Here is a 14,081-nt window from a genome sequence, read left to right on the forward strand (position 1 = left end):
CACTCTTTCCTAATCAATATTGTATATGTTCATTTATGTCTTTGTGTACTCAAGTTCTGGATGTGTGTTTTGACACACAGGTGGCGGATATGCTTCTGGAGCTGTGTGTGACTGAGTTGGAGGACGTGGCGACTGACTGTCAGAGTGGACGGCTTTCCTCTCAACCTGTGGTGGTGGAAAGCAGCCATCCATATATTGACGATACATCCACCAGCGGAACTGTCAAAATACCAGGTTACTTTGTGTTTTTCTGTTTGTTCAGCATCTAAGGAGTCTTCATAACCTCATTAGTGGTGCTCGCCAAAGTGGTGTTGTTACTGATTAGAATAAATCCCTGAACCAACGCATTAAACTTTGGCACAGTTAGGCACATTTTTGCCAAGCCACTTATTTTCTTCAGAAAATATATATATTTTTTATTAATGATTGCAATAAAACAATGTTTTTTTTTTCTTCAAACCTTATCTTATAAGTTTGAAAGCTGTTTTATTTTTGAACATATTTCTAGTTGTAATTAGATGTAATGTTATACACTATTTACAAATTTCCAATGTTTGTGTTGTTGAGCAGAAATGTGTTTAGAGTTTGTTTTTCACAGTAAAACTAAAAAAATAATTTAACATAATTGTGTGAGCTCTATTGTTAATTTAAATGCTTCGTTAATTCAGGAGGGTTTAAACCCCATATGTATAAATTAGGATCAAATTGCCAAGTTACACATCCCTATACACTACAGTTCAAAAATGATTTTAATTTTGAAAAAAAAATTTAAAAAAAGATTTAAAGTTTGTTCAACTCATCAAAGTTGGTTTTTTGTTGAAAAAACATTTGAGTATGGCAAATTTCTGCTTAAGATTTTTTTTTGGGATAGTCACTGGGATTTTTTCTGGAGAAACTGGTTATTTTTTGCAGGGTTCATGATGCATCTGGTTCAGGATTTACTGGTGAATAAAAAATATAGTTTGAACAAAGCTTTACAATATAAAGTAATTGCTGAGATTATCTTGCTACAGGGAGATTAGATGGATACTATTACTTGTAATGTGCATTTATATAGCGCATTTATTGTGTATGGCCATACACCCAAAGCGCTGTACAATTATGTAACATTGTGTAAAATCGTGTTACAACCCTACTCTTTATGAGAAGTGCCATGGGATATTTAATAACCAAAGAGAGTACTTGACACTGGAAAAATTATTACACTAACTTGGTAAGGCGAATCACATCTTAGCCTGGCACACAATGGCCTCTCGTCTTTTCCACCGTGTACCTCCATAGAGGCAGATTTAGCCTTTATGCTGTTTAGGCTAGTTGTTGCTATCTTGCATTCCATAGGATTTGGCAACACATCTGTTTTTATCATTTTAATGTGTCTTTGGTGAATGAAATGATTCGTTTGTTTAATGTGCAATTACTGACTGTGAAAATACTCATTTTAAAGATAATCTGGACATTTTACCATTATTTCAGGTGCTGAGGGTTTGCGGGTTGAGTTTGATCGCCAGTGCTCAACAGAAAGGAGACATGACCCTCTTACCATCATGGATGGAGCCAATAGAATTGTGTCTGTTCGATCAGGTGACATTCTTGTTTTATTTCAGTATTAGTAACTAACTGGACTATTGGGCCACATAACCTTATTTGTGTCTTCTTTTGTAGGTCGTGAGTGGTCTGATTGGTCCAGTGAATTGAGAATTCCAGGAGACGAGCTCAAATGGAAGTTCACCAGTGACGGCTCTGTGAACGGCTGGGGCTGGCGCTTCACAGTCTATCCCATCATGCCTGCGGCTGGTACATCACCTTAATTTGACATCTCTTCATTGTTCATGCTTCATATGTAACATGATATTCTGAAGTGCCTGACCTTTTATTGAATAACCTACAGGTCCTAAAGATCTTCTGTCAGACCGCTGCATTTTGTCTTGCCCTTCAATGGATCTAGTAACATGTCTGCTAGACTTTCGTCTGAACTTTGCCTCAAACCGCAGCATTGTGCCCAGATTAGCAGCCTCACTTGCTGCTTGTGCGCAGCTCAGCGCCTTGGGTAAGAGAAGAACAATTGAAAGAGGAGTTGAACATTTTTTTAACCATATTTACAAATTTGTTGCATTTCAGTAGAATTAACCTTTCTAATATTGATTTATTTATATCAATGCATCACTGAACAAAATACATATTTTTTAGTCACACACATTATATAAACCAGTGCCAAAAAAAGAATAAATATGTTACGTTCACCTTGAATAATATTTATTTTTGTAACCACTGTTATGTTACAGTTACAGTTTAGAGTGTTATCATAGACCAGGGGTGCCCAAACCTTTGCCTATGAAGGACCAAAAACCAAACTTGATTGAGTTTGGTGGGCGGAAGTTAAATATATCATAAAAGCAGCCATGGTTATTTACTAATGTATTATTATTCAAAAACAAATTGAAAAAATACTTTAATTGTATTAATAATGATACTTATTTGTTTACATTTTATAATAAACTATCAATAAAAACAAACACATTTATAACACAATCGTGTTCAATGTTATGCATTGTCCTCTGTCTTCGAGTGACAGCAATTACATTTTTAAAATCTGATTCATGCACAACATTTAATTGAAACATTTCATTTCAGGCATTCGACCCAACTTTCCCAAAGTTCCCATCATTCTAAATCTTTTCTCAGATGGAATGGTGAGCCAAATCAAAGGCTACCACGAGCCAACTTTGACGCGCGCCCTAGTTTGGGCATCTCTGTCATAAACAATGAAATTTTGTAATTGAGATTTGCTACCTAAACTCTCCATTATTTTTTTAATTTCGTAGGTTTAAAAAAAAAACATTTTTACATAAATTTAAAGACTTCTAATGAGTATTATGTTTTGTAAATAAAACATTTATCCTAATTCAAATTGGATATTTTAATTACACCGCAACGAAGCACAATACAATATAATTATTGTTTTTAATAATTTATTAGTAGTAGCAGTAGTTGGGTATAAACTGTTTTGGAAATTTACAAGTAGCGTGAGTTGCGTAATAATATAACTTTTTAAGTAACCAGTTAAGAAATGCATTACTTTTAAAAGTAATAAAATTGAGTTACTTTTTTGAAAATGTAATGCGAGTTACTTAAAAAAATAAATTGCTGATTTAAAATGAGTCACAATGAATCACGCAGTCAGTGAGAGTGTGTTTATTGCTTTGAACGCATTGAAGAAAAGGAGATTGTCTCAATGGACAGTGATTTTACTTGAGACAAATAATACAAAGGTAGCAAACACATTGCTTTAAACTTTTAGTAATCTTTTTATATAGCATGTATAGCTCTGGGGTCAGGAAGTTCTCAGTAATATTATCCTAATATAAATACATGTATATATATTATGTGTCTATTTATAGATAAATTTAGGTGTAAACAGTTCTAAAAAGGAGATCAAGCCTCGGCTTCATTTATGCAAAAGTACCTCAAAAGTAACATAACTCATTACTTACAGGTATGTACCATAAAAAGTAATGCAACTAGATAATTTTTTGGGTAGTAACTCAATATTGTAATGCATTACTTTCAAAAGTAACTTTTTCCAACACTGGCTATAAATGCCTATTTTAGTCTAATATTGCGATCAATTTTTTGGAATTTATTGTGAAATGGTATTTTACATGGTTATTTAGAGCTATGCTTAAATCTAAAATCTGATGATTTCTAATCTACATGTTCTGTCTCTGTCTGCAAAATCAGCGGCTGGCCATCGTATGTGGGCTCTGCAGAGGTTACGCAAGCTCTTAACTACTGAATACGGCCAATCCATTAACATCAACCGCCTCTTAGGAGACACCGAAGGAGAGGCTCGCTCTATGGTTAGACATTTGTTATACATTTTTGTTTTGTTTATACACTTATGTTTAATGGTATAATTAACATATACTTTACTTAATGTTGTGTAGAGTTTTACAGGAAGTGCATTAGCTGCTCTGGTGAAAGGACTTCCTGAGGCATTACAGAGACAGTATGAGTACGAGGAGCCCATAGTTAGGGGTGGCAAACAGTTACTCCACAGCCCGTTCTTCAAGGTACATTTAATTGATTAGTGAATATACTTCATGAGATAAATGTGTTTCCCAGAAATGATGTTATTTTTCTTGTGTTGTTTAGGTGTTGGTGGCGCTGGCGTGTGATCTGGAGTTGGACACTCTTCCATGTTGTGCTGAGACACACAAGTGGGCGTGGTTTCGACGCTATTGCACCGCCTCCAGAGTGTCAGTGGCTCTGGACAAGAGGAGCCCTTTGCCCCGCCCTTTTCTGGATGAGGTAGCAGTTTCTAATCGGGTTTGGAAGTTGAATGTGTTTGGTGTATGTAATGCCCTCCTTCTAAATTTTAGTTCTTAATGCTTCTGAAGTGATGTTTAACAGAGCAAGGACATTTTTTTTTACAGTATTTCCTATCATATAGTACAGTCTTCTTTTACTTGTCTCTTTACAGTTTTTTTTTAAATTTATATAATTTTAATATAAATAATATAATTACAAATATAATTATTATTTTTTGTTTTATGTACATGCATACATTCATACATAATTACATACGAACACATTTATCTATTTATATATACTTTGTTTTATTTTATTACTTTATTTTTATTTTATTTAATAGCAAAGTCAAACTTATTAGCCCCTTAAAAATATATAATTTTCTAAACTGACTACAGAACAAATGTTTTCAAATGAGCTGTTTTGAAAAAACACTGTTTTCAAATGACTTGACTAATTACTCAGACTTTAGTAGTTAACCTAATTACCCTATGTAAAAATTGTATGTACATACAGCTTTTTTACTGTAATGTTTATGTGGTGTTAAAAAATACCAGGTTGTATAACTTTGCATAATATTAGCAACTATTATGTTTGTCAGGTGGCAAAGAAAATCCGTGAGCTGATGGCAGATCATGAGAACATGAACACGCTTCATGAGAGCCATGACTTGTTTAAGAGGGAGCAGGATGAGCAGTTGGTTCAGTGGATGAACAGGTAAAAATGTTTTGCTTGTGCTTTGCTGGCTGAAACGACTCATCTTAAACAATGCAAATGCTATAGGGTTTCATTAACTTTGTTGAAATGTGTTTATGTTTTCTATAGACGACCAGATGATTGGACACTCTCTGCGGGTGGCAGTGGTACAATATACGGCTGGGGGCACAATCACCGGGGTCAGTTAGGTGGCATTGAAGGAGCCAAAGTAAAGGTTCCCACACCAACAGAAGCTCTAGCCACACTGCGGCCAGTTCAGCTTATTGGAGGAGAGCAAACACTGTTTGCCGTCACTGCTGATGGGAAGGTAAGGCTTTTTCTGCATTATGCATCTAAATAAATACTCTGCTTTTTTTGGAAGTAGGCTCATATTATAAGTCTCCTAGAGTTAAACAGTTCAGTTTTAGCACTTTTTTTTATCCGTTCAGCTTATGTTTGAGTCTGGTGGGAGCACTTTTAGCTTAGCATAAGTTATTGAATCTGATTAGACCATAGGTCTCCAACTCGATTCCTGGAGGGCCGCTGCTCTGCACAGTTATGTTCCAACCCCAATCAAACACAGCTGATACAACTAATCAAGGTGTTCAAGACTACTAGAGACTATTAAGCAGCTATGAGTTGGAGGTGGTTGGTGCGGCCGACCAAGAATTGAGTTTGAGATCATTGGGATTAGAACATTAGCATCTTGTTAAAAAATGTAAAACAAAACTATATATATAATGATATAATGAGTCCTCTACTGGGCAACTAGTTACAGCACTGTGTAAAATAATTGTCTAATATCATTGCATAGTATTATTGTGCCATAGTATGGCACTAAAGGTCCTTGATCATTTTGCCAGAATGTAGGTATACTGTAGTTCATAGCCATATGAGTCTGGAAAATTTCAGCTAATCATTTTCCATCTGCCTTAGTATACAATGTAGCTATAGAAGGAAGAATCAAGCTTTAAACTCTAAACTTTGAACCAGATGCTAATGGTCTAATCCGATTCAATAATTTATGCAAAGCTAAGATATACAAGTGCTCCCACCAGACCTGGAAATCTGGTAAATAGATTCAAAAATGGTAAAACTTAACCGTTTAACTCTAGGGAAGCTGTAAAATTAGCATATTTCCAAAAAATACATGTAAAATTTTCAACCAATAATTGACAGCAACTTTGTATGCATATTTTTCTTCTCTGATTAGATCATTAATCAGCCCCTATGATATGTATTCAGCATTTACTCTTCATTATCAGTCACCTTGTCAGATGGGTAATGTCCTTGTCTTTGCTGTCTTCAGCTGTATGCCACAGGATATGGTGCCGGTGGTCGACTGGGAATAGGAGGGACAGAGTCCGTCTCCACTCCGACCCTGCTGGAGTCCATCCAGCATGTTTTCATCAGAAAGGTGGCTGTGAACTCTGGAGGGAAACACTGTTTGGCTCTTTCCTCTGAAGGAGAGCTGTACTCCTGGGGGGAGGCCGAAGATGGAAAACTGGGCCATGGAAACAGAAGGTCAGTTCCGTACTTTGGTTATGATGGTTGTCTTGCCACATAGGCATCTTTGGTTCATCCCAGGCAGTAATCTTTTACATGTTTCAGTGTTTTATTTTTTTCCCATTTTTTACAAAAACAAATAGAAAAGTAGTTTTTGAACTAGTTCTGTGGCTTTTAGGTAAAAAAATTAGCAATTTTTTGAAGTTCTAAATGCTTTTTAAATTGTGAGTTGTTGCAAAAGGTACAAAATGCAAGCACAATGGTGAAACATTCATCAATTTAATGTTACTTTGTTTATTCAAAACATTTAGGTCGACCATTAACAATGCACTGCTACTGTTGTGTTTATACTTTTGTACTAAAAAGTGCAATTTGGCAAATAAATATTAGCCGTTTTTCTATATAGGATGTGTATGAAACAATATTTGCTCTAATGCTATCATATTTTATGCATATTTTTTTAATATGGTTTTAAGCCCATTTGTATTTGTACAATTAGACTTATGACCACTTCATGTGTAGTGCAATCTTTAATCAGGGGGTTTTGTAGGTTTGTAGGAATTTATGCTTTAAGTTGACAATTTTAAACATAAAAAACACACTTTTTTTTTAATCTGTTAGACTTTTTTCCATTTCATCTGTTCCCTAAAGAACCAAACATTGGTTTGACTATCACAACTAGACTATCACGGATTTGTTTTAGTTCAACAGTATGTGTGACTGGTACCTCTGTCTTTTCCTCAGCCCATGTGATCGTCCACGCGTGATTGAGTCTCTCAGAGGGGTGGAAGTGGTGGACATTGCTGCCGGTGGGGCTCACAGTGCCTGCATTACTGCCAGTGGAGAGCTCTACACATGGGGCAAAGGTCGCTATGGGCGCCTGGGTCATGGAGACAGCGAAGACCAACTTAAACCAAAACTGGTCTGTTCATTATGCGTTATTTATTTGGCACAAAACGTAAATTCTTTAGAATTGTTAAAAATATATATAAAAAAATGTATACAAATTAAGTGAAATATAATCAAACAAAGTGAAAAATTACTGCATTTAATCAAAAATAATAGCTGAATATTTTGATTATTTTAATTAATATAGATAATAAATATACAAAAACTTTTTATGAGGATTATTTTTTTTTACTTTTTTTATTCAGTACATTTTTTTTTTCGTATTTGGACAATTATGGGTAATTGTTATGTTTATGAAGGTGAATGGAACCAATAATAATAATATTAATAATAATAGTAATTGTTATTAAAATTTATAAATAATTGTAAACTAACATAACTAGCAGATTGAATAAAATTTAACTGGAATGTTTAGAAAATTGCTGCTTTATGTAATTTTGCATATTAGTGTATAATCTGTGAGTGTCTTGTACAGGTGGAGGCTCTTCAGGGTCACCGGGTGATAGATGTGGCATGTGGCAGTGGAGATGCACAGACCCTCTGTCTGACTGATGATGACATGGTATGGTCGTGGGGCGATGGAGACTATGGCAAATTGGGCCGAGGAGGTAGTGATGGATGTAAAGTGCCGATGAAGGTGAGATGGTGGTGTAGTTAAACATTTTCTGTGTAGGAATTGTAAAGCACATTGGTCAGCTGCTGTTGTTATTGATTGTTATATACCTATGAATTCCTGTATAACTCTTCACATCTCTTTCTTTGCATAGATCGATTCATTAACCGGATTGGGTGTTGTGAAAGTGGAATGTGGCTCTCAGTTTTCTGTGGCCCTTACCAAGTCTGGAGCAGTTTACACATGGTAATCAATCCCATTATTAGAGCTCTGATTATTATTATTATGAACCCAGTCATAAATAGAAATGGGCTGTATAGTGTGCAGTGTCATGGCATATGGTATGTTTTTTTTTATACAGTATGTAAATCAAAACTAGTGCTTATAGACCTTATAAAATATCAAACTGCAAGTGACTATTTAAAATTTTTTGTTTGAGTGAGTGTGAGTGGGTATGCGTGCGTGCGTGCATGCATGCATGTGTGTGGGTGTGTGCATGCGTGCGTGTAAATAAATGATGCAGTTTGGTTTGCCACATGCATACTTGCGCTCATGGTGTAGTCTTACTGTTAAACACATGAACTTTATTCCTGAGCTGAGTCACTTTGTTGGCATTTTAACATTTCCTATGACAAAAGCTATCCCTTTATCGTTTACAGATGGAAGCTCAAACCATTTGCGAGACAACCTATCAAAATAGTTTCAGTTTGTTTTGGTTTAATTTGAAAAATGTAATATTTCAAAGTGTTCCAAATGTTTTTTATTTTTCATAATTTGATGTTAAACTGAGTTTTTTTGTTGTATTTAATTCTACATTTTTTGATGAATAAACTAAAATGAAAAAATCTGAAAAAATAGAATTTGAGGAAAAAAGTAATAAAAATTTTGGAAAAAATAAATAATTTCATAGGACTGTACATAATGCATTGTAACATAAGCTGATGTTATATTTAGTGTGGGTAATTGTACATGTTTGTGTTTTTTAGGGGGAAGGGTGACTATCACAGACTGGGACACGGCTCAGATGATCATGTTCGCAGACCCCGGCAGGTCCAGGGTTTACAAGGCAAAAAGGTCATCGCAATAGCAACTGGTTCCCTTCACTGCGTTTGCTGCACGGAGGACGGTAGGTCATTAGTATGTTTGAATTATGCTGGCCTTTGTCACTTTTTAGGTATTCTGTCTTCTGTTGAACCCAAAACAACATATTCTGGAGAATGTTGGAAACCAGCAGACGTTGACATCCATAGTAGGAAGAAAAAAATACTATGGAAGTCAATGGCTGCTGCTTCCCAACATACTTCAATATATTCTTTATGTTCAACAGAAGAAGGGAAAAAACAACATATTTGGAATAAATGGATGAGTAAATAACAGAATTTACATTTTTGTGTGAAGTGTCCCTTTAATGAGCTACCTTTTTTTTGTTCTCTGAGGTCCACTAATAACATTACATAGTACATTTATACATTCACAATTACTATATATATATATATATATATATATATATATATATATATATATATATATATATATATATTGTATTTGTATATATATTGTATTTGTATAATGTGTGTATATATATATATATATATACACACACACACACACACACACAGTATGATGGGAGCCTCAAAGAGAGCTCAGTAAAGCCAGAGAAGATCTCCTCTGCCTCCAGAGCAGGAGAGGAGCAGAACAGGAAAAGACCAGAGCAAAGTAATTTGTCTCTTTCTTGACCATGTGACCAAAGCCCAAATACTGAGACATACAAACTGACCAATCAACATGTGACCACATCGTTAAACCCCCAAAGTCCACACACCAGGCCCTGATCCTTTCAATATTTGCCTTTGGAGTCAGTATGAACCTTCTTGGTGAAAAATGTTTTGCCATATAAACAAATGCATATGATAATTTTTCATTCCTACAGTACTGTGACCTCTGTTATGTCAAAAGATCAAGGGATCTTTTGGAGATCAAGATCAAATTGAGAATTTCTTTTTGTTTGTATACTTATTTTTGTTTGCTAAAAATGTGCATGTGTACTATGCCACAGGGGAAGTGTACACATGGGGTGACAATGATGAGGGTCAGCTTGGGGACGGTACGACCAATGCTATTCAGAGACCCAGGCTGGTGGCAGCGCTGCAGGGCAAGAAGATTAATCGTGTGGCCTGTGGTTCAGCACATACACTTGCCTGGTCCACTAGTAAACCAACCAATGCTGGAAAACTCCCTGCTCAGGTACTGCACCAACACACATACAACTATAAGATTACAAAAAAATGTCACACAACTAAATATTTTACAGCCTTTTAGGCCTCATAAAATGTTTTACCCTTTTGGTTTAACAGTTGAGGTACAAGAAAATATCTTAAAACTGTGTTATTTTGTTTTGTATTTTTGTAATCCTGTTGTGTATGGAGTAGCATTAGATGTCAGAAATGATTTCAATTATTTATTATTTCGTTAAATATTAACAATTTTTAACAAAAGGATCTAATTTGTGTCAGTCACAAAAAACATATGTATAAAAAAATGTAGCTTTTAATACGATATGATACGATACAAAACAGTACAGTACAATTGAACTTTTAAAAATGAATAAGAACAATATAAGCAGTTTAAGACGCTTTGAACCACAGGACGCAGTACAGTTCAGATTATTGAAAACTTGTATTCCAGAAAGTACAATAAATATTTGTGGTTAATAATGTCATGTCTGTCTGTAGGTTCCAATGGAGTACAACCACCTGCAAGAAATCGCCATCATCGGCCTGAGGAATCGGTTACTGCTACTGCACCACATCTCTGAGCTCTTCTGCCCCTGCATCCCAATGTTTGACTTAGAAGGACGCCTGGGTGAAACTGGACATGGTGTGTCTGTTGGCTTTGACACGCTCCGTGGAATCCTCATATCACAGGGCAAGGTGAGGTTGCAGGTAGCAGTACATGTACTGTTTTCATCCAAATGTTTCTCAATTTTATTACATTTAAAATTGACTAAAATTGAAAAAATTGTGGTTTGATCATAGGGGTAAAATGTGATTTAAATATGACTTTATTTTAAGCGTATTTTAAAATAACATTTAAAGTGACTGTTTATTAATTTGTGAGGTTGCTCTGTAATTCTTAAAAGTTGTTTAGTGTTGTGAAATAAATATTGTTCCAAATATGCCAGGCAAGATTTTATAGGGGTGTGAACCTACACTGGTCTCACGGTTCGGTTTGGTTACGATTATCCTGCCAATTTGGTTCAATTCGATATCTCGGTGCATCATGGTGTATTGACGTTGCTTTCCATACACAATTAGATTTTTTCTTTACAACACAACAAAAAAATTGTATCAAAACCTATAAATATGTTTAGATATTATTTGTAATACAATTTTGTCCTTTAATACAAGCAGTCAGATATATAAACTTACTTGTTCAAAGAATTTTTTTTGGAGTGTTTTAGACAAAACTCCTATGCATGCATAGAAAAAAACATGAGCATTTATAGCATAAAAAACTAATGTAAATATTATCCCCTTTTCTTTTTGTGCGCTTTTGAGCAAGTTCTTATACTCCTATGATATCAGAGAAATGGCATCAGTACATAACAACTGGTTATGATCTATTACTGAATCGATATCGAATTGTCCCAATCTGTATTACAGTGCACTGAAGAAACAATTAATTTTGACACCTCTAAGATTTTGGTTAATGTTATTACACAGAATTTGTTTTTATTAGGAGCCTTCTGTAAATCGTGGGTTGGATTTACACTGCAGATCTTGATGGTCAATTTCGATTTTGTGACTATGATTTTTATGACAGATTTTTCTTGATGACACGCCTGCATCATCTTTTAAAAGTGACTCGTATCTGATGGTCTGCATTTACTCGGCACCAGGAAAAAGGCGTAATGAGCAGGAAAATATGAGCGGGCGCTGACTGACTGCTTATAATAAAAAAAGCGCTCTTTTTTCCATTTCTGTATTTAATCTGTTCGCAGGATTTCATTTTTTTTCTTTTCTTTTTGATGAGTTGTTTTGCTAGTTAATGACAGAAAAGTTATAATTTGTCCATGTTCTATTAATTGAGGCTTTTTTAAACCCGTAAGAATTTTGATGTCTTGGCCATAGCGTGATTTAGACACATTTTGTATGCAATAGTTTTACATTAGTTTATATTGTTTAAATGGTGGATGTTGTGCTTGCTCTCTTGTTAGCATCCTTAAATACTTATGCTACATGACAGTATTAAAGCTTTTTTAATCCTACTATATAAGATGTAAGGTTTGAGACTGCTTACATGAAATGTCTGTTCTGAAATGAAAGCTTCAGAGTTGAATCATTCACTACAGTTTTTCTTGACGCTCGACTCGATAATGAAAATCCGATCTACCTGCTTACACTGCAGACACAAGGGCACGAATCCGATTTATATTGAATAAATTTCCACATGTGAACAAGGGCTGAATCTGATTTGTGTAAATCGGTATCCTTGTGATTTTTTATTTTTGCTTACATGTACATGGACCATATCCGATCTGAGACGTATGAGAGAAAAAAATCGTAATGGGTCACTTGAACCATGCAGTATAAATGCAGCCATGACGTTGTTTTGATACTTAAACCGTTCATTTTTGATCAGTGTGTGTTACAGTATATGTCTTTCTTATCAAAATGTTTAATTATATTTATTTTGTCTTGTTTTTTAATCGTCTATAGGAGGCAGCATTCCGCAAAGTGGTGCAGGCTACCATGGTCAGAGACAGGCAGCATGGGCCAGTGGTTGAGCTGAACAGGATACAGGTGTGAATTTAACAGAATGCAGCTATATCCTAATTTATACTCCAAAACAAACCTTCATTAATTTTCCTTTGGCTTAGTCTCTGATTTATCAGAGGTTGCCACAGCAGAATGAACCGCCAACTATTCCAGCATATGTTTTACGCATCGGATGACTTTCCAGCCGCAACACAGTACTGGGAAACATAGGACAGTCTCAAACACACACTCATACACTACATCCAGTTCATACAATTCACCTATACTGCATGTCTTTGGACTGTGGGGGAAACCGGAGCACCCAGAGGAAACCCACGTGAACACGGGGAGAGCATGAAAACTCCACACAGAAATGCCAACTGACCCAGCTGGGTCTCAAACCAGTGACTCTCTTGCTGTGAGGCGACAGTGCTAACCACTGAGCTACCATGCCATCCCATTAAACCTATTATCAGACTTCATATACATATTATTTACTCACCCCTAGATTTTTACTTGTATTTTCCTATTGGTTTGAGAGCTGATTATTATGGTAAGCAGAATTCAAAATGAACAATTAATTTTAATGGGCAAAAATAGCTTGCAGGTCCTCTGGAAAATGGTCCCCCTTTCCCTAATCACCATAATTAGCAATGCTCTTCCTGCTCCTTCCTGTCAGCATGGACACACATGTACTGTGTACACAGTTTAATTATCAGCCTCCATTTTATTTTACTTACCATTTTGAGCCAGACTTTGCAGCAACAAATGTGATATTTTCAGTGATGCGTTCATGAAATTTAAAATTAGTGTACAAGTTATTTATGGATCTGCTCGTCATGTGGTTTACCTCCAAATACATATCTTTATGGGTCATTGGCCTCCTAATAGAGGCCCCTTTCAGTCTGGGATTTGGCAGGGAGGCATAAACAATGAATTTCTTCAGTAGTTCATAAAAAAATTGATGTATATGGAGATTAATTAAACCCCTGTCATTTTCATTTCAGGTCAAGCGTTCACGTAGTAAAGGAGGTCTGGCAGGGCCGGATGGCACCAAGTCAGTATTTGGGCAGATGTGTGCTAAGATGAGTTCTTTCAGTCCAGACAGTCTGCTGCTGCCACACCGCGTCTGGAAGGTCAAGTTTGTGGGTGAGTGTATAATTAGGCTCTGTTTGCATTTAGTGTATTTATATTTTAACATGGTGTTTTAAAATGTAAACAGTTTGTTGTCTATATTACTGTTTCCACTACATTTTACAAAGAAAATGTCACATGTCAGAAGGTAAAAGCAG

The 14,081-nt window shown here is 35.5% G+C and overlaps 2 protein-coding genes across 4 annotated transcripts in view; both read left to right on the top strand.

Annotated features, from left to right (window-relative positions):
• LOC147836428 (uncharacterized) overlaps positions 1 to 14,081 on the top strand; it is a 719,152-nt gene that overhangs the window by 485,711 nt on the left and 219,360 nt on the right. The gene's annotated exons all lie outside the window — the stretch shown is intronic.
• Positions 1 to 14,081, top strand: part of herc2 (HECT and RLD domain containing E3 ubiquitin protein ligase 2) — a 97,513-nt gene that overhangs the window by 74,484 nt on the left and 8,948 nt on the right. For 2 of the 3 annotated variants that reach the window (XM_087257610.1, XM_087257611.1), the window contains exons 70-87: positions 81 to 234; positions 1,474 to 1,581; positions 1,663 to 1,794; positions 1,889 to 2,047; positions 3,739 to 3,857; positions 3,945 to 4,070; positions 4,153 to 4,308; positions 4,910 to 5,025; positions 5,134 to 5,332; positions 6,314 to 6,528; positions 7,255 to 7,432; positions 7,895 to 8,056; positions 8,187 to 8,278; positions 9,019 to 9,158; positions 10,089 to 10,276; positions 10,765 to 10,962; positions 12,751 to 12,834; positions 13,797 to 13,938. In XM_087257610.1, coding sequence (XP_087113736.1) covers positions 81 to 234; positions 1,474 to 1,581; positions 1,663 to 1,794; positions 1,889 to 2,047; positions 3,739 to 3,857; positions 3,945 to 4,070; positions 4,153 to 4,308; positions 4,910 to 5,025; positions 5,134 to 5,332; positions 6,314 to 6,528; positions 7,255 to 7,432; positions 7,895 to 8,056; positions 8,187 to 8,278; positions 9,019 to 9,158; positions 10,089 to 10,276; positions 10,765 to 10,962; positions 12,751 to 12,834; positions 13,797 to 13,938 — 2,668 coding nt within the window. Of the gene's footprint in view, positions 1 to 80; positions 235 to 1,473; positions 1,582 to 1,662; positions 1,795 to 1,888; positions 2,048 to 3,738; positions 3,858 to 3,944; positions 4,071 to 4,152; positions 4,312 to 4,909; positions 5,026 to 5,133; positions 5,333 to 6,313; positions 6,529 to 7,254; positions 7,433 to 7,894; positions 8,057 to 8,186; positions 8,279 to 9,018; positions 9,159 to 10,088; positions 10,277 to 10,764; positions 10,963 to 12,750; positions 12,835 to 13,796; positions 13,939 to 14,081 lie in introns of all 3 variants that reach the window. The other variant, XM_087257609.1, reaches the window with a different exon arrangement.

The sequence above is a fragment of the Danio rerio genome, chromosome 6, assembly GCF_052040795.2.
Source record: "Danio rerio strain M-AB ecotype USA chromosome 6, GRCz13ab, whole genome shotgun sequence".
Lineage (NCBI taxonomy): Eukaryota > Metazoa > Chordata > Actinopteri > Cypriniformes > Danionidae > Danio > Danio rerio.